Source organism: Microtus pennsylvanicus, chromosome 1, assembly GCF_037038515.1.
Source record: "Microtus pennsylvanicus isolate mMicPen1 chromosome 1, mMicPen1.hap1, whole genome shotgun sequence".
Classification (NCBI taxonomy): Eukaryota; Metazoa; Chordata; class Mammalia; order Rodentia; family Cricetidae; genus Microtus; species Microtus pennsylvanicus.
The window spans coordinates 988,488-1,014,665 of NC_134579.1; the positions used below are offsets into that span (position 1 = coordinate 988,488).

Sequence of the window (26,178 nt, forward strand, 5' to 3'; positions counted from 1 at the left end):
TATGTTTTATTTAATTAAAAGTAGGATGACATGCTTTTTAAACGAGTACTTAGAGCTCCGCATATCTACTTGATTTTAAATGTTAAATACTTTACATTGTTTTAGAAGCAAAGCTGTCCCTCAGAAGACACTGAGACACAACTATTCTGGAGAAAACGGATTCATTAAAAAGGCATGCACATTCTTTGGCCACCTGGCTAAGTAGGAATAATTAAGCTTTCCTTTCTTATAGTAGCAGAAAATGACATCTGATGATCATGAGCTATCATGTTAGAAATCCTAGCACAGAGGCTTAAACATTTTATATACATGTATACAATTATTAGGAAAGTTATCCTTATATTTTAAATATTGATTATGATGAAAAAGTATTTAACTATAAAAGTAATGCTCATGTATGTTGGAAGATGCTACAATACTTATATCCAAAATAAATTTAAAATATCTAAGATACGGGGTAGCATAGGTAACAATTTTATTGAGAGGACAGGAAAGATTATGTTTATGCACCCTAAATAATTCTTGGTGGTAATATGAATTTTTAATTATACTTTCTCTTACATCATTTTTACTCTGCAAAACACAAAAAATTATGTTCACAGTTTTCTTATTTAGTAACTCAGAGGTAATGAACCTAAAGTTAGTTACTATGGTGATCACACAATATAAACAGGAAAGCTGCTCAAGCACAAGAGGAGAATGAAAAATAATATAGAAAGAAAAATTAAAAGGGCACAATCTTATTAAACATGTGTGTGAACTGATATGCACATCCAAAGTATCTGAAACTCACTGTGGACAGAGTGATCATATCTTTTCATTCGCATCAGTAAAACTGCAGCTGTACAGTGTGACAGGTAATCGTATTTGTCTACTGTCACTTTCTGCTGAAGTGAACTCCTTCGAAGTAAGACCAATCCTACCCTATACTCCTACACACATTTGAAGACTACACATAGCCTCATAATCTTCATTTTCCACAGCTAATTTGTCTGTAGTTCTCAGCCATTCCCACCTGTCAAAATTTCTGGATGCTTCATCACTATGGTCACCTTCCTCTAGTGTATTTTTCTGAGTCTTTTTAGAATGGGACCAAATATTTGAATTTTTTCTAATCAATACAGAATATACAGAGTGAGCATCTTCCCTGCTGAGACTTGATTAGTGCAGCAGGGATTCATGTTTGCTTTTGAACAGCTGCCATGTCCTCTGGCTGGAAAGAGCTTCCCACAGGGCTATCCTCAGTGGGCGATCTCAGATAAACTGCTGATAAGTCAAGCCCATTTCTATACTGGGCCAGCTGACTTTATTATGCTCAGTACAATATCATATTATATTTTATGCTTACTATAAATATATACATACATATATTATATGTGTATTTACTCTATGTTAAAAACATATTTATATGTTTCTCTCAAAATATTCTTAATAAAGTTTTAATTGCAGTTTTGTATATAAAATCCCCCAACTTTCCATGTCCTTTTCTTCCTCAATTAGTTCAATGACTATAGTTCTTTTCCTTTCCAGCACTGTCTTGAGTGCTTTCTGCCTTGCAAGCGTATCATGTGACCTTAAGATAGCACAGACCTCCCAATGTAACAATAATTCAATATTCTTTCTAGCTTATTTTCTTTATTTAAATATCTAGGTTTGCACTTGGGAATTCTCTACTTATTGATTACCACATTCATCCTTTATAGAGTCCCCAGTGGTGAGTTATACCAACCAACATGGTAAGTGCCACACAAAAATCAAATGTTATAATTTAGTAAGTCCAAACTTTTGTCATATTTTTTTGCATTTTAATAAAGGCAATGAGTTAGTTTTTATTTTGGTTTTCACCTCTCACTCATACTTCATTCCATTCCAATGGCAGTTCTGCTAACTTCTGGAATGATGGAGATAACAGCAAGGTAGGTAAATACCATCTATTACAGATTCTTCTTCATAATTTTCATGGGGAAGCAAGTAAGCTCACAGGATGAGAAGGCATTTCTTTAAGGACTGTTGGAGGCCGCACGTACATGAACAGTTTTTGTGATCCACTACAATATCTTATCTAGATGCTAGAGCTCTGGTCTTCTGCTCCTGGCAGCAACTTTCCCCACTGGGTTCCTTCTTTGCCTCATCTTACTAGGAACATAAACCTGTCTTTGACTTTAAGGATTTTAAGATTCAAATTCAAAATTATATTAGCATATGTTTACAAAGAGAAAAATAAAAGAACTCAACGAAAATCACAAAGACCACATTGTACGTTTATAATATATCTATTATATAAACTTATAAATAAAACAGTAAAACTTTTTAAATAAACAGTAAAACTATTTTAAGTGGCTCTCTGATCAAGAGATAGAGTTCTCCTTCTCATCTTGTGAAATCTAGATTACCTTTGGTCTTGCTTCAACCAAGTTAGCATGTGAGAACAATGATGTGGGAATTTAGAGCCAAGACCTTGAGTGACGGCACAGCTCTTTCTTTTTTTTTTTTTTTTTATTTATTTATTAAAGATTTCTGTCTCTTCCCCGCCGCCGCCTCCCATTTCCCTCCCCCTCCCCCAATTAAGTCTCCCCCCAGCCCGAAAAGCAATCAGGGTTCCCTGTCCTGTGGGAAGTCCAAGGAACCCCCACCTCCATCCAGGTCTAGTAAGTTGAGCATCCAACCTGCCTAGGCTCCCACAAAGCCAGTGCGTGCAGTAGGATCAGAAACCCATTGCCATTGTTCTTGAGTTCTCAGTAGTCCTCATTGCGATGAAAGGAGACAGAGACAGAGACCCAAATTGGAGCACAGGACTGAAATCTCAAGGTCCAAATCAGGAGCAGAAGGAGAGAGAGCACGAGCATGGAAATCAGGACCGCGAGGGGTGCACCCACACACTGAAACAATGGGGATGTTCTATTGGGAACTCACCAAGGCCAGCTGGCCTGGGTCTGGAAAAGCCTGGGATAAAACCGGACTCTCTGAACATAGCGGGCACAGCTCTTTCATCACCGCCATAGAACCCTGCCACTACCACAGCTCAGGATCAGTAGATGGGAGATAATATGGAGTGGTTATGCTCTGGCTGTCCTGAGATGCTCTAGACAAGCCACCTGACAGTAGCACCATTTAAACCACCAGTCACTGTGGCTGAATGGTGACCTTGGGCTAAACTAAAAGAAAATACTCCCAAGTGCTTACAGAGACAAGTCCAAATTGTAGAATTATGAATAAATTAATTATTATTTGAAACCATTTGGTTTGGGGATGGTTTGTTTCATAGCAACCAATACCTTAACTAGACAAAAATTCCACAAACGCCATTAGTTAAGCACAGAGACAATTAGATCGAGGTCAAAAGTATCACTATGGGAACAATAAACTAATTGCCTCATGCTGGGCAAACTATAGTATGACATAAGCAAATCCTTTAAAGAGATTTATAGTCTTAATTCATACCTCATAGCTTATCAATATAAAATGCACATGGTCTCAATGGCATTGTAAAATAATTATGTAGTACAAACAATCTCACACTTTACAAGAGAGACGTGTAGTGATAACATCAATTTTTATCTAAACTTTCTTCAAATAATTCTAGCATCTATGAAACACAAACTTCAAATTATTTTCAAGTTTAAAAACATGTAAGAGATATAGCCACATGATTACTGTTTTTGCAAAGCCTTCACATGCATTTTGTAAGGCCAACATTGTGTGTCTGTTGGCTTTAGGAGAAAATCAAGTCTGGGGATTATTGGGCTTCTGTAAAAATGGGACCTAAAACCCCTGGATGCCCCAGATAGAAGGCCACCTCAGCAAATCCTCAATTATCATACATATCACAACAAAACCTCCTTGAAAATAGGTGTAAGGAAGGTCTTTAGAGAGAGATTTTTCTGGTGGGTTGGTCTGATGAACCTGTTTATGTCTGGACTCATGCTGTTAGTCTCCCCTGTTATTCATCTTCTGGGTAAGACAGAATAAACTTGTAAGCATCCCATGCGGTCTAAGACTCAGTGTTGGCTAAAGTTGGACAGAAGAAGAAAAAGTATTTCTGAGGAAGCAGGTAAACACCATGCCTAAACACGATATATTATTTTATGTCCTAGGCAGATAGGTATGTAAGGCAACACTGGCCCCTACAACCTGGTACTTATGTCCTATGCAACATTTGTTTTTAAGGTTGGGTGGCCCTGGAATTTCTAGACAACAGAATATGGCAAAATTGATATAATGTTATTTCTTTGATTGTTTATAAAATATTATGGCTTCTGGTTTACTGAGAAAGCCTCTTGTTGGCTTTGACGAAGCTAGCTGCCATATTGGAGAAGATTACATGGCAAGATTTGGGGAAGAATACATGGTTAGAGATGGTACAATATTAAGACATTCTATGCCACAAGTCAGTTCCTGACAATAGTCGCTGTTGTGAGTCTAGAAGTCACTTCTGTTAGCTGGGCTTCCAGTGTGCCCACCGCATTTTCTGTCCTCACTGTAATCTTGTGGGCCTCTCTGAAGGAGCAAAGTCATGCCTAGATTTCTGCCCTATGGTAATTGGAAAATAGTGAGTGTTCTTGGTTTCAGTTTTATGAAACTTTTTAATGATACATTTTATAGATCAATAAATAACATATCATGGAAATCCAAAATTAAAGTTGTTATAGGACAGAAAACTTGAGCTGGTGCCTAACTAGAGTCTTTACCCTACTCACTGGTACTGAAAAGTACACTTTATGCTACCATAGTAGAAATGTAAACATAAACCTGGCTTAAAAAACCCTTCAATCTACAATAGTGACCTTCCAGATTAATAGTGGCACACCAATTATGGGAATAACCAACCCATATCTGATATCAGGCCCACTCCATGAGATAGCACCCATCCCTGGCACTGTTTGGGTGTTCAAGAACCTAAGATGAAATAGGCCAGGGATCCAGGGGAAAACCAAATTCTATTATTCTATAGCAGTAAAATGACTCAGAATGACATTCTGGTATTACTGATAGATTGGGTTTTCCTCAAGCATCATCAGAGAAGCTTCCTTCTGTAGTAGATGAGATCAAATACAGACTCACAACTGAACATTGTATAGAGCACGAGAAACGTTGGAATACTCAGTCCTAAATTGGATATCAACACTTTAGGGCTTCAGGAACCCTACGGAAGAGGAGACAGAATGATTGTGGCAGCATGCATAGGGGCTGTGCAGATTCAAGACAGCTTGGGTTCCAGCACTGGGTGGGGAACTAGATATGAACTCCCCTTTTATAACTACGAAGCTATGTCCAATCAACAACTGCTTGCAAGGGAACAATTAGTTTTCTCCAGTGGAGTCTCCCTGGGTATATAAACCACACTTCAGATCAGGCTCTATGCTTAGCAGCAGAGCACCAACATAAAATACACTCACTGGCATTTTTATAGATTTTTTTTTGCCTCATTTTGTTTATTTTGTACTTTTTTTTAATCTTTCTAATCTTTTTCTCATATATCATGGTTTCCAATGTTTTATTTTTATGGGTTTAAATATGTGTGTATGCTTCTTCTGGCTTTTCTTTTTATGCATGTTTGCTTTTAAAGAAAGAGAAAAAAAGTATGGAGTTGTATGGGTAAAGAGGTGACTAGGATCTGGGAATAGATGGTGTAGGGGAAACTGAACAGAATATATTATATGAAAAATTATTTTCAATAAATAAAAAGAAAAAATTTGTATACCATATGGATATTATTTTTATTGGCCTTAGATTTCAAGAGAATATCATTCTTATTTCCTTCTGTTTAAAATGTAGCCATCCTTTCAACTCTTTTTAAAGCATTCATTTAAAAAAGAATCTAAGTTCTTTAATTTCACCAAATACTTGACCAATATTCAAATGAGAAGAAAAAGTACTGGAAAAATATCTAAGAATTAGTAAGTTCTCATTTCTTTTATACAAAATAAATACAAACTAAATTATCTATGTAATTTTTCTTAGGAAATTGTGTATTTCAATAATAAAGCCAGTTACATAGAATAATTCTATAATTTGACCTGACTTATCAGGTAAATTATTCATCAAAGCAATGTAATGATAGTTTATAAATATGTTTTATACATTTGTTCTTTCTGATTTAATATTTTATACAAAGCACATGCATGATATATTATTTTGTTTGCATCATACTTTAATGTACTCTTCAGTAAGAATTTTTTAAAATTTATATATATATATATGTGTGTGTGTGTGTGTGTGTATGTTTTGTGTGTGTGTGTGTGTGTGTTTGTATAGGTCAGAGGACAGATTAGGGGATTCAGTTCTTTCCTTCCACCATGTTGATTCTTGGGACTAAACTCTGATCATCAGGATTCACAAAAACTGTCTTTACCTGTTGAGCCATTTCACTGCTCTCCATCAGGATCTTTGTTGATAAGAAAATAGGTATAATCACTTAAAATAAATACTTAAAGTAGCTTCTTCCTCCCCCAGAGCCTCTTTTACTCTTACTTAAGTATGTGTGTTACCGGGAGAGGTGTGCATGTGGAGGTCAGAGGAAACCCTTCAGGAGCATGTTTGCTCCTTCCAATACGAGGGTTCAAAGAAATTAAACTTGGATGTGAAACTTGCAGCAGGTACCTTGCTGACCCCTAAATAATTTTATGTTCTCGATTTTTCATTTATTTTCTAATTCAATATCTGCTTGTTTAACAAATATTTTTCAAATGACTAGTGTGATGAAGCAGTTTCTAAGACTGAAAAGTCCCCATGTAAAATAACAAATATACATTAAATGAACCTACAAATACTATTTAGAGGCCAACAAAATTTACTTAAGGTCTATCAAATTGATACATAGTTCTGTTTCAGGTAGCAAATTGGTTGACTGTGTGTCTGTGTGAGTGAGAAGTAAGTTGATACAGTAGATTTACATAAATAAGTGAAACAACAACAAATTTTTCTTTATTTAAAACCAATTCATCCTGTACGTTTATGGCAATAATAAAACATAGAAAAATATAGTCTTTCAAGATATAGAGAAATTTAAGAATTTGTTTTGATTAAAAAGAACAAAAAGGGCTTGCTATGGTTATAACTTAATATACCAACAATATGAAATTTAATTTTAATTATTAATTTTCAGTTAACTGCAAATCAAAAGCATTCCAATAATAAGGTAAATGTGAAAGTATTGAATGTGAAACCACTCATGGTGGGGATTGTATCATAATGTATTTTGAGACTAAGCAATGAGTAGTATTCTCAGACATCAGAATTATTAAATATTTTCAACCTAATAGAATTGTTCCCATGATTATAATTAGATGTCTGATTCTTTTATACTTTCTTGAATCTCTACTACTTCCCTAATCCTGAGAGATAGTGGTTGTTGTTTATAGCCCATTATACAGGTAAACAAACCAAATAAGGTCATTAAAAGAGAGCTAAATTAATGAAGGTCACAGAAGAAGTTAGCAGGTGTTGTGACTCAAAAACTGATTTTGTTTGAGTCATATTATCTGTGGAAAACAGAAAAATCTCATCTATTATTATATAATTTGATAAAGTCTTGAGGTTTGTGATTCAAAGTCATTGACAGATCAGCCTACTAGTTATTAAAAATTTTTTTAAAAACTTCACCAATATGCCCTCAATCATAAATTATTTATGTTGGTCAAATCAGAGCATGGGAACAATTCTACTACATCAAAAATGAATGTAGTAGTTATGCAATTGTAATATCTAAGAATATAAGCCTTGCACAATCTCAAAATAAAAGCTTGCTCTGTGCTTTTCAACTAAATGTGGAGGATATGCACTATAGTTACTGGTTTCTTCCCATAAAAGGTGATCCATGATATTTGTAATACTTCCTATTGTACTAAAAGAAGTGTAATATTAACACTACTCTAATATGTAGCAATGGGCCTAAGAGTTTGAGATCTCTGAAAATAAAATAAACTTGATAGTAGAAAGAGGCGAGTGGTGGCAGTTGAAGGCGTGGGGCTAGGGCATTAACACAGGATTAAAGTCAGCCTTTTGCTAGGCACCACAGAAAGGGCAGACAGTCCTTGAACATTATTCAGAAGGAGTTAGTGTTGGAGCACTCCCTGCTCAAATCCTTTTATTGTCCTTTCAACCTTCTTTTCCCTGCTTGCAGCTGATTGCAGAGAAACCAACATTTAAAACTTCTGACTTTCTACAGGAATAGAAAAACACAGTGACACTAAGCTGCAAGAGGGGTCTGATAGCAGAGGCAATAATGAGTTTGTATAGATAAAGGGATAGAATGTGAATGACAGGAGGATATTGCATTGTCACTGTGGCTAGGGAAAGAAGGAAGGTCAAATGGAAGAAGGGTGGTGCCCTGTGGGCTTAGAGACACAAGAAAGACAGTTTTCATGGAATAAGGTTTCAAAATTATAGAAATTCCACTCTGAAAGGCTTTCTCATAGTGGTACAGGTTTTCTTCTTACCTGAAAAAGAGATGGCCTGACTGTGATTAAATTTCAGTTTACCAGGTTTTTCATTATTTCAAAATATGTGTACAGTAATGAAGTAGCTTGTACTGCACTTCCTGTTTACTCAGGAAATATATCCTTTTGGGGTTTTTATGGATCTAAAGAACAAATAGTTATAGTTGCAGGTTTTCTTAGCTATGATAGAAGGTAAATTAGGTTCAGAGATTTGGAGTCATAAAGACAGAAAGAATAATGGAGTATTTTCTCCTAATATGCCAAATACAAATGGACTAGACATTGTAAATGGAATTCTTACCTGACAATCGTTCTTATTCTTTATAATTTTATTACACTAGAGTTACAAACCTTTCCTTTTCATTTAGAAAAAAGGGGAAATATTGTGGAATAATCTTTTTGTGCACTGTGAAGATCTGCCACTCAGATTGACTTAAAAGAAAGCCAAATGGCCAATAGCTAGACAAGATTTTGGGTCAGAGAGGATGCTGGGAACAAGAAGGGTGGAGTTTCCAGCCATACAGAGAGGAAATAAGACACACAAGAGGGCAGGTCAATACTACTAGTCACATGGCAACACATACATGAAATAAATAAAAACAGTTAAGTTATAGAAGCTGGGTAGAAACAAACCTAAGCTACCTTTCAAGCTTTCATAGCAACAAGAACTCTCCATCTTGTTTTTTTTTGGGAGCAGTCAGGCAGGGCAGAAACATCTGTCTACAAAAAGATATATTTTGATTAGGACAAAGGAGTCAAACTGAAAATTGAACTTCTTCACATCATTTATATTTCAAAAACTTGAGTTTATGTCTCAACATAATGATTTCAGACATTGGCATTTAATTTATACAGAGGAGAAAAGACAGAAACCTACTTCTACTCTATCTTGAAGGTGCTAAATAATGTGGCGTTACAGCGGGCAGGTGAGATGGTTCAGCAGGTAAGAGAACATGCTGTGCAGCAGAGCCTGAAGACCTGAGTTAATACCCAAGGCCCTAAATAAAGGATAGTTCTGATGCTGCATATTTGCAGTCTCAGCATCCCCATTGGCAAGATGGGAGGCAAACGCTGGAAATTAGTCTAGGATCAGGAAAGGCAATGAATCTGGAGCACACGGGGTGGCAGAGACACTAGAGAGCAGGCCTCAGCAAGATGAAAGGAGTAAAAAACTCCAGACAGCGTCCTCTGACATTCACAGTCTTGCTGAGGCAAAATATACCTGCACACACACACACACATCCATAATACATAAAGACACAAAAATCACGATGAAAATAATGATAATAAATAAAAGATATTAAAATTTAAAGTTTCAAGTACTATTTTGTATGGGTTACAAGAGGAACATTGAATGGTGGTTATGACTCCTCTAGCCTCTTTTCTTTTAGATTGCTCCACTTTCAACAGAACAAAATCCAAGCATACACTATGAAACTGAATATAATACACACTTATTATACACATAATATCAATTATGTGTTGGGCTTCTGTAGTTGTTTACTCAGTAGAAGATAACAAAAAATTCAGTTCTTTTCTAAGTCCTTCATCTTTCTAATAGGGAAGTCTTTCTATGAGAGCATAGATGTGCAGTGGCAGTTTTCGAAGGCACTCATGGCTATGGAGAGAACCTGATGACCCAATGTGTTTGAGGAATGGAGTGCAGTCAGGAAAAATTCTTTCCTAATAGCCCATGTTCATGGCAAGTACTCATATTCAATGATTGAGAAACAAGATTACCTTTGGCATGTACTATGCAATCACAGAGATAGAGCTTGTGTTTAAAAAAAGTTGAAAGTGGGTTTCAAATAGTATTGCCATTGCCTTAGAACTTCTAATAATTTTTTTTAACAAGGGACCCCCATTATCATCATGTATTCAATATGGAGAACTATACAGCCTGCTAAGTAAGACGGCTTTTAAAGGAGTGAAATATAATCAACTGCTTTCTTATGGCCTTTGAGAAGACACAACTTGCCAAAACGACCACTCATGGGCTTGTTCTGCTTTCTGCAAGGATTGCACACATGCAGCATCTTCAGGAGACTAGTCACTCCACAAAGGATGCAGTCGTGTTTACTCTTTTAAGACGCTCTCTCATACCATCTGCTTTGAAGATACTTATGCAGTCAGTGTTTGTATTTCCTAAACTTCAGTGTGTTCAGATGATAGTATTTGATAGGCAAATCAGTGTGTTGGAGATTCCTAGGTTATTGCCTCAAAAGCAAAGACAAGTGGACAGAACTTTCTTCCTCCTCTTTTATTTTGAAAGGTATGTGAAGCCTGACCATGTAGAAAATCTAGGACATGCTAGGAGAAAGTATAACAAGGGATAATGGAGCTCACCTCTTTGTAAGACCTGCTGAAGGAAATCTCTTCTGTGAAAGAAAGCCTGCTTATCTTGCATCAAAGACTTAAGAGAGGTATTATTCTTTATTCTCAAGGCTCTTTGCATTAGCATAGTTTCTCCTAGCTAATGCACACCATAAATTCTTGTGGGGTGCTTCACCATAATTTCTTTAAAACCAGAATAGCTGAATAATGAAAAGTTCTGAGTACTGGAGATTTGCACATAGGAAGCATTATTAATTTGCATTAATATGATCTAAAACTGTATTGAACAGAATTTTACTTTCGATGATTTTTTCAGAACACTCTAAGTCTTGTGTGGCCTTAAGGTCATATTTATGAACACTAATTATAGTATAAGTCTATAGATGCTGCAACTTGAGTAAATCTATAATAACCTCATGACAAACTCCTGAAATTGCATTTTCAAAATAAATTCCTGAGGCTCTCTTGCTTCTCTGTAATTTATCTTCATTATGAAACATACTATAGAAGGTGAAAATAACTTTTGCAAATGTTCTCATTATTTGAGAACTGAATATGGACATGTCTGTTTTTAAATAAATAATTAAAAATTAGAAAATACTTTTATATCTTAATATTTTCAATGATGAAATATACTAAGGTTTAAAATATTATGTCTATGAACCAATTGAAAAGGTGTAAAGGAATCATGTATTTAAGAGTGTAGTATTTATGTTTACCTGCTCCAATAACTCTCTCAATGCGAATTCTTGAAGGATCAATCTCTTTTGCAAATTCATGGACTGCTAGGGATGGGTCTTCATAGGTGTCTGGATCAATGTATGTTTTAATTCCTGGGAATCGCACTGCAACAAAATATAAGATTGATTTAATTTAAGAATATTTCAGTAGGCATATATCTTATGAATGTATAAAGGTGGGAGTGGCATACTGAGGTAGTGACTTATTAATTACTTAAGTTTCTGTTTATTGCTCTTTCAGGCTGACATCTCCACAAAATGGAAAGCAACAGACGGATCCCACTGTGCATAAATTCTCTCTCATGCTCTACATCTTGACTGCTACAAATTGAACAGCCATTGCCACATTTTCCTACCTCTAGTATATATTACCTTATTATAGGTCCAGAAATTCAGAATTAGGTAACCACAGACAGAATTCTCTGAAATTGTAAGCTTAAAATAAATCCTTCCTCCTTAAGAAATCTAATGTAAAGAAATGGGAACAATACTGTGACTAAGCTGGACCATGTTGTTCACAGGCTTTGGAGATGGTTTATAAAAGGATCTCAAAAAACTCTGGCAAAAATTCTGGATTCATAAGGAAAGTCTAATTCTATTCCTGGAGGGAGGTCAGAAGACCAGAATACACACAGTAATGCTATGAGTAAAGACTGTGTTCATAGAGTTTCATATATGAAGAACTCTATTGGAAATCTGACTAAAGACCTTCATGTTACATTCTGACAAAGAATTTCCCCCATCTTTTGTCCCTGCCCCAGTGGAAGGCTGAATTGAAAGGCCACAAAAAGTGAATATGGTAGAAGAAATGTTAAAGCATTCCAGGAAGGTTCTGACACAGTTGTACTGGCTGCTTTTAGCCATTATTTATGGTGGAAACTATGAATTTAAACGTAGAAGAGTTTAGAAAAAAAATAACCTCACAGTTTGGTCAGAAAGAAATAAGTTTAAAGTTAAATACAAGGAGGGTGTGGCAGTTAAAGAGATTAGAGCCATTAAAAGGGCGTTGTGGATTTGCCTTTGGAACAATAAAGTAAGCTGTGAACACTTCAGGACTGAGCAGGATTCTACCCATGTCCAACTCAAGAGTTTAAGTGTATACAATTGAAAGATATTTCTTAAGAGGAGAGATCAATTGGTGTACACTACTTACCGAGGAAAATCTCAATGGTTATTCCCTTAAGATTTATTTCACTTTTCTCAGTCATGTAGACACTAAGAGACATCTATACTCATGGTTCAAACTGGCAGAAGATCTTAGCATTATTCACTAATTCTAATTTTGAAAATGATGATGGGTAGGGTCATAGAATCTTCCACACAACTTTCAAAGAAAGCCTAGAGATCCAGGCAATGTGTAGAAGACTTGGTACTACTGTGGCAAGCCCTGATATGATGGAGGAAGGTCATTGGTTAAATAAAAAGAAACTGCTTGGCCCTCATTGGTTAGAAAATAGGTGGGAGGAGTAAACAGAACAGAACACTGGGAGGAAGAGGAAGTGAGGTCAGACTCCACAGTTCTCCTCTCCTCGGGAGTCAGAGAGACGCCATGCTCCCCACTTCTGGGAAGATGCACGTGATAAAGCTCCGACCCAGGATGGACTTAGGCTAGAATCTTCCCAGTAAGCGCACCTAGCTGTGCTACATAGAATATTAGAAATGGGCTAGTCCAGGTGCGAGAGTTAGCCTAGAAGAGGCTAGATAGAAATGGGCCAAACAGTCATTAAAAGAATACAGTGTCCGTGTAATTATTTCGGGGCATAAGCTAGCCAAGCAGGGGGCCGGGGTGCTGGGAACGCAGCCCCACTGCTCATATCACTACACTGATAGGATAATATATAAAGCTATGGTAGCAAAGATAAATATGGAATAAAGATCCCAGGAAGCTAGAGATTCTGGGAATATGAAACTTCGGTTGAGAAAGATTATTAGCAACCAGCAGATCCACCTCAGGAAAGTGGTCAAGTGTACTAAAAACAGGGAGGATGTGATGCTCAAGTCCTTTGAAGCTTATATCATTCCACACCATGACCTGAATCCTAGACATAAAGCTACATGATTTAATGTTTACTCTGATTTGTTTGCTTTGTTCTCCCAGACCTTATTTGGTATTCCATATTCCTGACTTTTGGAATGAGAATATTGATTGTGTATCTGATCTATCTGGTCTCTGTGACTCTGCCCTCAAAGGAGACTTTGAACTTTTCAGCAATGCTGAGTTATTAAGACTTTAAAAATGCATTTGATAAAGCCAGGCGGTGGTGGCGCACGCCTTTAATCCCAGCACTCAGGAGGCAGAGGCAGGCGGATCTCTGTGAGTTTGAGACCAGCCTGGTCTACAAGAGCTAGTTCCAGGACAGGCTCCAAAACCACAGAGAAACCCTGTCTCGAAAAACCAAAAAAAAAAAATGCATTTGATATTGTAAGGTGCACATGAAACCATTGGTATGAGGGGCAGAATGCTATGGTTTAAGGAGATAGATTTAGATGTCAAGTTGAAGGAAGGTGGACTCATGATGGCTAATTTTGATTGGCAAATAAATTGAGAAGTGCTTTAGGAATTAATAAAGGTCTTCTTTGGGTGTGTGTAAATATGTTGTAAGATAGTTGTCATTAAAGGAGAAGACTTCCTCCAATCTTGGTGGAACAATCCCATGGTCTAGGGTGTAAAATGGGAAAAGGAGAAAAGGGTGAAAAACCACAGCCTAGGCAGTCTTTTCACACTCTGCCTCCTCCCTGCCATGAGTTGAATGTCTCTGCTCTGCCAGGGCCTCAGTGTATGAGACCTCTGAGACCATGAGCAAAAGAAATCTTCGCCCTGTAAGGAGTTTTTGTCCACTATTTTATCACAGTGACACACACATATCTATGGCATAATACAAAATAAGTGGATGATATTTGGTGTTGTTACACCTCAGGATAGAGAGCCAAACTAATTCATAATCAAGTAGAATGTTAGACTCATGTTCTTACAGGAAAATCATAAAAACAAAACAAAAAAAGAGTGAGCTTAGAAGCAGCAATACGATGTTCATTAGTAGCTGTAATTTGCTTCATTTATTATTTTGTGTTCACTGTCTTCATTTATTACCGTGAACCTATGTCTTCTTAGTGCTTTGATATGCACAAATGAGAAAATTAGCATTTTTAAAGATAGTACCAAGAAAAAATATTTCCAGGAGGATGTAGACCTGAAATTGATTCTGAAATTTTATGCTTTTCTTGACTTATCACAGTTTAAATGTGAGGAGAGAAGAGAGAGTTTGTGTCTCTACGTAATATTTAGGTTTTCATAACCTCTATGTTATACTCACAACTTAATCATAGTTATAATATTAAATTTAGCTCTGATTCTGCTAGACAATTAGTGTCAGCTAATCAGATATATGGTCATGCTGAAAACATTAAAGACACATGAAAATACCATTACTAACTCACACGTAATTTTCAAAATTAAGCTATTTATTTAAAGTTATAATGCATTCCTATACAATAACTAGATAACAATGCTTCATCTGTGAAAATGCAATATATGTAATATCGTAAAATCCTTGGCCAAATGAATTCCAATTGTGAATATCAGCTTACTAATTTAATTCATCTCCTGCTTTCTTAAACACTGGTTTCTTTTGCTTCACTTCCTTGGCGCTTCAGGTTATTTTCAATAGGTCTTGCTGAGCCCATCTGTTGTAGTTTATGCTAATGTGCTGCTTGGAAAGCAGATAATAAATACCTCAGAAGCACTGTTTCCCTCTGCACCTTGGTACAAAAAGCCCTGCCGTGAATCTTAAGGTTGCCCAGCATTAGTTATTCCTCCAGGTGTCTGCATCCAGGTTTTTCAGTCTGTTTACATTGTTCTGAGGTCATTTCAGGCCAGGTCTCTAAGGCAGATGGTTTTTAGGCACATTTAAAAATTATAGGTGCCTTTGAATTTTCCCTAAACCATCTCAGAAATTTATAATATCTTACTTAAAACCTCTTCCTGTCTTGTGGGGGAGATATAGATGAGAGGGGTGGTTTTTTTTTAAATCTATATTTTTTTGCTTAATTTAAAAACAAAAGGGAGATTTAAAAAGTAGAACAAGTTGTTCCTTATATTATCTCTATACTTTGGTTAATTAAAAAACATCGCTTTCTTGTTAGTTCAGTGTCTCACAATAGAAAAACTGTCTTGAGAAGTAGCTTGCAATTTGGAGGTGAAGGTGGAGGTGGGTGTTTGGAGGAGAGAAGGGCAATTATCAAACCAACTATAGTTGGTAATTACAGCTTGCTGAGGAAGAGATCTCCAAATGAATATAACCTTGTAGTCAGCACAGGGCTTCATACATATTCTAAGAGTTAAAGAGCTGATATACTTTTATAGTGCTAATGAATTGTAAATTGCTTTGTTGTATGATTAAATGACAATCTTCAAAAACGGAATAAGGGTTCTTCAACATGTCTGTATAACACTTTACTAAATAAAACTGACTCACGCTCCAGAGCCATTGTGATGGTAAATAACTATACATAATTAGTCACCATGTATTTTTAGTAAATTCAATTTGTTGGGTTCTCCCACAAGCATTGAAGAAAAGGTAATGCCATTTAATGAGAAGCAGGTGCAATTTCCACCCTAAACCTGGAAGCTAGATGAAACCCTTAATGCCAAAAGGGTGGAAATGAATGTTTCGCTTGTTTGCTTTCAGGAGACCCCAAATTTGAATGGAGCCCTAAAGATTCCAGTAGGATATAGACAGTGGCAGAACAATGGCAATACTTACGGTGGCCATTCTGTAAGTGTGTTCTTCTCTTCTCTTCTGATTTCATTTTAGCCTTTATGTACCATTGACACCTTACAGAAAAGAAAACAAAAGCTTACTCAAGAATTATGTAATATAGGACTGCAAAACAATTAGGGGCCTGGAGAAATACCTCCATGCTTAAGAGCGTTTGTGACTCTTCCATGCATCTTGAGTTGATTCTCAGAGAGGGCTCACAAGTGCCTGTACCTCCAGGTTTAGGAACTGTAACACCCTCTCCTGGTCTCCATGGATACTTGAACTCATATCCACATACCCTGTTACACATATATAGCTTACAATGAAAAAGGAAATGCAAAAAAAAATACAAAACAACTAGATCCCACATCATCAACAGATGGGTTCTTGTCTATCTTTATAAAGACCCGCTTAGAATATGTTTATAATGTGAAAATGCCTCATATAATTCTTCGATATACATCAAAATTAGCACCAAACAGCACGGTCAAAAGACTGATTTAAAAGATAAGATTCACATAAAATATTTTGCCATCAGCCATAAACATCCCTTTCTTTTATATCTGACTTCTAATAACCACAATTTTTTTTCAGTATCAAAATACAAAAGATTTTGAATTAGAATCTCAGAAATTTAGAAAATTAGCTCTATTTTCAATGCCAGTTAGCATGGTGGCTTCTTTCTTAAAAGTTGAAATTTTTTTTTACTTATTTATTTAAAATTTCCACCTCCCCCATCCTTCCTTTTCCCTCCCACTCCCTCCACTCCCCCTCCCCCTTGCTCTCCAGTCCTAAAAAAAGTCAGGGTGCCCTGCCTTGTGGGAAGTCCAAGCCCCCCCTCTCCATCCAGGTCTAGGAAGGTGAGCATTCAAACAGACTAGGCTTCCAAAAAGCCAGTACATGCAGTAGAATCAAAATCCAGTGTCATTATCATTGGCTTCTCAGTCAGCCCTCATTGTCAGCCACATTCAGAGAGGTCAGTTTGATCACATGCTCGTTCAGACCCAGTCCAGCTGGCCTTGGTGAGCTCCCATTGGTTGGGGGAATGGGATAATTGAGATGGAGGAAGGGTGAATATGGGAGCTGGGAAGAAGATATGTTAACTAAGGGAGCCATTTTAGGGTTGCCAAGAGACTTAGCTCTAGAGGGGTTCCCAGATGTCCAAGGGGATTTCCCCAACTAGGTCCGAGGGCAGCAGAGGAGAGGGAGCCTGAACTGGCCTTCTCCCATAGCCACACTGATGAATATCTTGCATATCACCATAGAACCTTCATCTGGCGAGGGATGGAGATAGAGACAGAGACCCACATTGGAGCACTGTACTGAGCTCCCAAAGCCCAGACGAAGAGCAGAAGGAGGGAGAACATGAGCAAGGAAGTCAAGACTGGGAAGGGTGCTCCCACCCACAGAGACAGTGGGACTGATCTAATGGGAGCTCATAAAAGTTGAAAATTTGGAGGGAATGTTTTATTCTTGCATTGTGTAATTGGGACTTTGACTATATCAATTCAAGTAACTTCACTAACATCCATGGAATTCAACTGTTCATTAAATTTATAATTCCAATTGGTTTAACAGAATGTATCTGTAGTATGCACTGCAGTTTTTCCAATGTTAATTATGTCTGCATTTCTATGGTAGTTTAAATATTCAACCAGATCTTCTTTACATTCTCCATGGAATAGCTTCCTTTATACGGCTCCCTATCAAAGTCCATAAGATGTACTTCAAAATGACTGTGTTAGACAATGTAAGCAAAGTAGTTTTCTCCAGTATGTAAAATGTTTAGGCAATTTCTGATGTTATAGAAATTGGTAAACATAAAGATGAGAATGATTTAGTGTTCTGTTTTCTTTGTTAACTTCTCTGTTTTAAGTGGCATTGATATTCCAACTCAAAAATCCTGATGATAGGTAATGTTTGATAAACTCCATTCAAGCCTGTTAGATTAAATTTTGTTCACAAAGATGGCAGCATTTCATATATGTGACATTTACAATTCAAGGCAATAATTTTTATTATAAAAGTTAATGTTCTTAATGTAATCACATTCTCTCTTGCAAAGGAGAAGGATCCTAAGACAGTGATGACCTATGTCAGAGTGGGGACAAGTGAAGAAAAAAAGTATTTGAGAAGTTAAATGGATGTGAGGGAGAAAATGAGAAGGAAATAATATAAAATGAAAATATCTGGTTGCATGAAAAGTGACAGTGACTGTGTTACCAGATCCAGCTAATACCTTATATATTGATAACTGTTTAGTAAATGCCATCAAAAGAACACTATCTATAACAAACTTCTCCGGTATATATTCTTTACCCTCTATAAAGTAAGTGCTATCAGAAGTTTGTGAATCTTATGTATGGATATCTCAATAATAATAATTTCTTCATCATTGCTGCGTGAGCGCCTTCCTCTCCTTCAGCCAGTAGCCTCTGAAATACCAGCCCACTGGGGCATGGTCTATTTCTCTTTAAAAAAGAGCGGCAAGCCTTGACTGGCTCTCATGGTTCCGGTGCTTGGTTCAGGCTCCTGCTCCAGCGACTAGACTCCTTTCCTGACGTTTGATGTTTTGTAAGTTTTACCCCTAAAATAAATACCCCTTTAAATCCTAACTGGTGTGGGATTGTTTCATGCATTACATCAAAATATTACACCCACCTGAAAGTATAATTATATCCTATATAGAGATGCTAACACAAATATGAAACACATATTACCTAGACTGTGATAATTTAATATGATGATTAATTTTGATTTAGCAAGATTCTTAACTTTCATTTTGAATTTTTTGAAGACGTTTAGGATATAATATTAGGCGGTTTATTTAGGAGGATTATCATATTTGTCTATAACAACAATCAATAAAAAACCCATTCCTCATAAAATTGATTTTAAATATTTATAATAACTCACTATATAGTCAAATCAGATACAGCTATAATGTATGTTACCTACATCCCATAGAGTATGAATTAAATCCCTCTATCAGTCATCTCTTGCTGTCACCAGGGATAGGAATGGCATACCCAGATCTGTTGCTTATGAATGTTGCTTTATCTTCTTTCAGAGTTCTCTGCTAGTGTTTATTGCTTTATTTAAAAAGATTCCTTCAAAATAGCTTACTTAAAAAAATGTTATCGTCATTCTTATTGGTGAAGTTTTAATATTTGAATCTTGGTAATCATCCAAATACATGTAAAGATTAAAGTATGTTTTTATACCAAAATTATAAATATAGAAAACTGTGGCCAAAATAAATGAATTTGTTTGACAGAGTAATGATTCAAATCTAAATCTCCCACTTTTTCAACTTATAATAATAAAAAATTATCTATTATCTATATTACTCTAAAGTTGATTATTATATTTATAAAAATAAAATTATTATAATGTAGAGAATTTTTTTATTGGGTTGTCAAAACATCTTACTTTCATAACAAATTTACAAAGAATTGCTTTGTCTAATTCTGAATTTTTTCCCCAAGAAAAATCCTTCACAGAGTCATCAAATTACAATAAAGAAACAAAAATTCAGGAGTACGTTACTCTTTACTATTCAGCTTTCAACTTTTTACTGTAGGATTTGGGTAGGTTTTTTTTTTTTCTAAATTGAGAGCTGCTATTGGTTGTTTCTATGGTCTCTTCATGTCAGGAATGTTCTCTCCCCCCCCCCCCCGCCCCGACATGTGAATAAACACACATGCATACGTGCGCGCGCGCACACACACACACACACACACACACACACACACACGAATACACTGGGTATAAAGTGTGGTTTTCCACTGAGTTGGGGATAATCCAGAAGACTCACTTACCTCCCAGTGATGAGGAAGAAGAGAGTGAGGATGACTAGGAGCGTGAATCCTCCAACGGCCGCGGTGGCTATTACCAGGATCTGCCCTTGTTCTGCTGCCATGTCAGAAGCTGAAACATAAGCACAGATGACACATATGATGATGGTTATTATTTTAAAGCACAGTAGAATTGACCTTTATTTTAATAGGTCTCTAAACAAACCAGCTGAAGTAGATTTATATAATGCTTACAGAACTGAGGTCATTATACACAACACAAAACTTTCTTCTGTCTTAAAAATATAACAAGGTGTTTGAATTCTTAACGCTTCCTTTTAAGAGTGAGTATGATTTGTATTGACCAGACTTTTCAGACTTATTAGGATTTTGTTTCTACAATATAAAAAAATCCTGTAATTTAAATTAATAAATTTAACAAATAATTTATATATAACATATATTTCACAGAACTAAGTTTCTGTGAAATTTAACAAGAATAAGTATACATGTGTATATGTGTGTACAAACTCATATATATATCTATATACACATAAATATTTGGTAGATGATAAGTACAGGAGAAAAGAATACTTAAGTGCTTTTTTTTCTTTTTTGATGACAAATAGTTAACAACATTTTACATTTTTTTTTGCTATGTGTGGTATTTAGTATTAATTTTCAACTTGACAGATCCAGAGTCATTGGGTGGCACTGGTGTTTCAGCATGCATGTGGGAAATTATTTTGATTACATTAACATTCATTGTAGGTGGAACCATTTCATGGATTGGGATCCAGGAATGAATACATGGAGAAGAGGAAATAACTGGCAGCATTTGCTCATCTGCTCCATACTCCATGATTGTGCTACGACAGCTGTTTCTGGCTCTTTCTTGTAGCCCTGATTTCCCTTTCTAAACACTTGGACTGTGAACCAAAATATACCTTCCTACTTTCGTTACCTTTGCCAGAATGTTTTACCATAGAAAGAAAGAAATAAACTGAGATATTTTCAAAACTCTCTCTCTCTCTCTCTCTCTCTCTCTCTCTCTCTCTCTCTCTCTCTCTCTCTCTCTCTGTTTGTGTGTGTGTGTGTGTGTATGCTTTTCTGTTTGTTTGTTTATGATGCTAAGGTTTGAACAGAGGACTTTGCATATTACAGATAAGAAAATGCTTGTCCTAAAAACTGCAGCAGCTACCTGTCACCTTCCAGTGGCCCTAAAATACATTTGGTTTGGTTCAGTTCATTTATTGTATTCCATTTTCACTATTACTGTTTTCTACACTATATGGGATGGGAAATTGCTTATATATCAGAGTGAATCCCTTAATATCTATAATTGATGTGTGTCAATTAAAGAAAAAAATAGTGGTAATGACAGTGAAACACAGATTAAAGAGCTTCGTCACGTAAACTTATGACCAGAATTTAGCTCCCAAATTTTCTTTTGTTTTCCTTCCTATGCTATAAGTACCAATAACAAGTCAGCCACCAATAGTCTAAAATATTAATAAGTCCCATTATTTTCCTTCAACTTGACTAAAACTCTGTATTTTATTTCCTGTGTGTGTGTGTGTGTGTGTGTGTGTGTGTGTGTGTGTTATGTCAGTGTGCAGCGGTGTGAAAATGGAGGTCAGGGAACAACCTTGCATGTTGGTCCTAGTCTTCTACCTTGCTGGAGACAAGGTTTCTCTTCCTTCACCACTCGTTTTGCAGGATATCTTGATAGACACATTCCACTAGCCTCCAGGTGTTTTCCTTTCTCCACATCCCATCTGGAAGGGCAGTGATGGCTCTGTCACTACACCCTGCTTTCATAAGGGCTCTTGGGGACTCAACTCAGGTCATTAGTCTTGCACAGCCTCCTCTCCTAGGTAATAACTGTAGGTTTCAGTAAGAAACCACTCACACCATTTAGGAGACTTTCTAAATGTAATAAGAAACAAAAGTCACATTCGTTCAGTTTACAGCTAAAGAAATTCATTAAACATTGGAATTCAATTTTTGTCACCATTATTTCATCAAAGCATTTTCAGGAAGTTTTTACAAAGTTGAGTATTGATTCGTAATCTGTTCAGAGATGAGTTAAATAGTTGTATCTTATCTAGTAAACAATGGACTCAAGCTTTTTATTAGTTCTTCCTCAAGTTTTGCAATCCTCGAAATAGCATTGATAGAGGAACTAATGGTGTGCTCTAAAATGTCATATTTTCTCACTGAAAATTATCAAACAATAGATTTTAAGAGATTGATTTTTCAGAAAACATTATAGTTTGAAGATAAAGGAGATGACATTTTTAAAAGAAGACATTATTTACTTACAACTCCTGTGCTCTTAAAGATATAATCTAGTTCAAAAGTGTTCCATCTAGAACAAATATTGTCATAGTAAGTAGTCAGGTCTCTAGTGATTTCTGAGACTCTATTCAAAGCTCAGATGGGGAGAAAGCTTATATACTTGAGTGGCTTGTGAAAATCATAAAGTTTGTCATAAAAATTTATAGTGTTTAACATAATAAGTTAGTTAACTACTGGCTTCACTAATAAGTCTCCTTTTGCTTACTTCTGATTACATGATCACTGAACTTAAATTAGGGTTTTAATTGTGTTTTAAACAGAATGTTAAATAAATATGAAGAATGAATAGCAATGTATAATTAATTCCCAAGCATGTATACAAGCAAAATTAAGTACTCTGTACAAAAAATAACATACACACATACAAAAAACAGTTGAAGAATGCTTAATGGATGTCAATATTGTCCTGGGTATAAAATAATACAGACAATGAGGGGGTATGATTAGGGAAACATGACAAACATGAACACTCATATCACTTACAATCTATGTATTATTTAATAAGCAAATGTCTATGTTCTCAGGCCAATGCAAAGAGTTTAGAAATATTATTGAATATATGCTCATAGTCCACATGCTTATGTCAGTGCCATTTTTACTCCTGTTTGAGTAGTGCTGTTACTTGTCCAAATCCACACATACGGTGCACAGAAAAGCTGACAGCACAGTACTGACGTGTCTGTCTCAAACAACCTTTTTACCTAACAGGAGGACAGATTTTTTGTTCTACTAGAATCATTCATGCCCTTGTTTGCCCCTGATTTCCAGTAAATAATGTGAGATTATTGAATTAAATGTAATTGTCACAGTATGCCAGAGAAATGTAACTATTTTATTGCATGAAGCAATAAAATATTGGAAAGAACACAATTTCCTACGTGGAAGTAGGAGGAATGTCCTGGGCCAGTGCTGCATTATTGTACTTGCTGGATAAGTTCTGTCTTTATAGGATTAGTGCTGGTCCATCACAGAGCTCTGACTTCATCTCTGGGTAAACTTCAAAGCCTTTAACTTTACTACTGAGGCTTTTTCCAACTGGCTAGCACAGGTCTCTAGCTTGTCTGACTAAAGGACTGTGCACACCCTCAGTTCCTTGAGTGAGCCACAAGTTTGATAATGGTCAGTTCCTGACAGTTCTCTTTCATGGACACCCAGTCATTTGGAAAGCTTTTTCCCAGTTGTTGTTTTTGTTGTTTTCTTAGGCTCTCAGACAGATGTTTCCACAATCCACTTAAACTAGTACTATAAATGAAAGTATAGTGGTCACCCAAGTTACTTTTTAGTAAACTGTCTCTTTTATTGGGATGAAAATTCCAGGACCACATGAAATTCATTCCTTGTGTTGTCTGTAGAAAGTCCAGTGTGACATACCTCTACTCTTCTCAAAGAGAAAGTGTAAATAAAAATCAGATCTAACATGGATTATCTAGATGATCTCAGTTCTAACAGTAATTCTTATTATATGAGGTTGAGACAAGAAGACATAAAAGGAGTGGCTGGTGTTACAACAGAGTGATGAGGAACAGGAAGGAGAGATGAAGGGTTCTTTCTCAGATCCTTGGAGGTGTGATTGTTTTTGAAGGAACAAAATATGTAGCATTGTACACAAAAATGAATTGGAAGCCCAACCCATGTCACTGAATATGTGGCTGTAGCTGAATGAGTACATCAAGAAAATTAATTGAATGGTTATATACACTGTATAATTCTGATAAGGAAAGATTGGAATAAGCTGGGCATAACTCACAACTGTCCTCCTTTTAATAATGTGAAGGAAGTTTTTCTTTTTAAATCTCAAACATAGCCATTCAATATATATGAAGACCATGGATTCAATACTCATTTCTAATTACTTCACACACTTTGGAGATGATGATGCTGGAAGGCAAGAGTTACAATAGGCATAACACGTCTACATTTCAGCACGGTCTTCAGAACAAAGTTAAAGAATTCATTACTTCACCAAGTAATGTTTATTGAGAAGTTATTACATAGCAGATACCAACGTGACCCTGGGGAGACAGAGATGAACAAACCATACGCAATTACTATGCTGGTAGACTGACAGATCAGTAGGGAAAATAGACAATGAACAGAAAGTTACAGAGAGTAAAAATTGCTACATTAGGGAAACTGTCTGCAGTGCTGTCTATATTCAGTTGTGCAGTCCCAATGCTAATTATCTCTAATTAGTTTTCTCAGAGAAAACGCATCTAGAACTTATTCTTAGTAGTACCAATAGGGAGAGCCCTGACCCTAAAATGAGCCATAGTGGGATATGTAGAGATAAATGAAATTTATTTGTGAACCACTCATTGGAATTATTTTTTTGTTAAATGCAAAAAACCCATATCCTCAAACGAAAATAAGCATACTAAATCATGTTTAATTTTATGGTCTTGGCAAAAGTATACTCCCTTAAGAAAAAATATTAAATTTTAAAAATATTGTGAATTTGTTATTTAATCAACCTTTAGAACCTAGATAATGCTTGGTTTAAGTCAGGATAATGTTATATGAGGCTTGCTCTAGTTATTTCTATTTAAAGAGGAAAAACAGAATGAAGCTCTTTCCATGGAATCTAAATTCTTACAAAAGAATAGATTTAGAGAAGTGTGAGAGAAAAGCAATTTGGCTATTTTTAACTAACACATTTTCTTATATGGAGGCATATGATTCTGCCTCACTGTAATCAAGATTATTTTTCATATTTACATTTCAAAGTGAAATGTGTTATTTGAATTCTGTATCATTTTCTATGGACGAGCATTTTGAAGTTAACTCATTTCTGTTGTGAACTTCTTCTAAGAGCTACTGGAGGATATATGACACATCTTCAATAAGTATTTCTCAAAAACGCTGCCCAGGGAAATGCATTCTTTGTCATTTCACTGAAATGATTTTTAAAATCATAACCTATATTTTAACAAATAGGTTGACAGTAAACAAAAAAAATCATTGTAAGGTTTATTGGCAAGTGACACATGAAAATGCCCTCCTCAGATTGTATGTAACAATCAGGATTTTATATTATTTAAGATGCACATCGAACATTGTACAATGGAGATTAATATATCTGCAAAACTTTCAATGCTGCAAGCCTAGCTGGACATTAGCATATTATGTACAGATGAAAGGCAGTAAATAAATATAGCTGGAAGAAAAAATACAATATTGTAATTTTGTAGGTGATGCTGTTATTATCTTTCTTGCCCACCTGGACTTTTAAACATGGTCTCATCTTGGGTCTTCCAACAAGTATGAGTTTCAAGTCAAACTTTTTACTACATCTTACCTTTTGTTTTCATCACCATTAACATGGGCTAATATCAGGCTGTAGTAATATGGGCGGCGGCAGGGTTGCGTCCCCAAATCCCCAGCCGCCTGGCTCGGCTAGCTTATGCCCCAAATAATTACACGGACACTGTATTCTTTTAAACACTGCTCTGGCCCATTTCTAATAATCTATGTAGCGCCCCTAGGTGCGCTTACCGGGAAGATTCTAGCCTAAGTCCATCCTGGGTCGGAGCTGGGGCATGGTGTGCGTCTTCCCTGGAGCAGGCAGCATGGCGTCTCTCCTGCGTCTGCTCCGGAGACCGGAGCTGTGGAGTCTGACCTCACTTCCTCTTCCTCCCGGCATTCTGTTCTGTTTACTCCACCCACCTAAGGGTGGGCCTATCCAATGGGCCTAGCAGTTTCTTTATTGCTTAACCAAGGAAATCAACAGATTGATATATGACACTCCCAC

At 36.2% G+C, this 26,178-nt stretch overlaps 1 protein-coding gene across 3 annotated transcripts in view; it reads right to left on the minus strand.

Annotated features, from left to right (window-relative positions):
• Epha6 (EPH receptor A6) overlaps positions 1–26,178 on the minus strand; it is an 895,033-nt gene that overhangs the window by 259,929 nt on the left and 608,926 nt on the right. For all 3 annotated transcript variants that reach the window (XM_075950396.1, XM_075950493.1, XM_075950569.1), the window contains 3 exons: positions 20,094–20,202; positions 16,276–16,346; positions 11,492–11,617 (listed from right to left, as the gene is read on the minus strand). In XM_075950396.1, the coding sequence (XP_075806511.1) occupies positions 11,492–11,617; positions 16,276–16,346; positions 20,094–20,202 (306 nt within the window). The remainder of the gene's footprint in view (positions 1–11,491; positions 11,618–16,275; positions 16,347–20,093; positions 20,203–26,178) is intronic.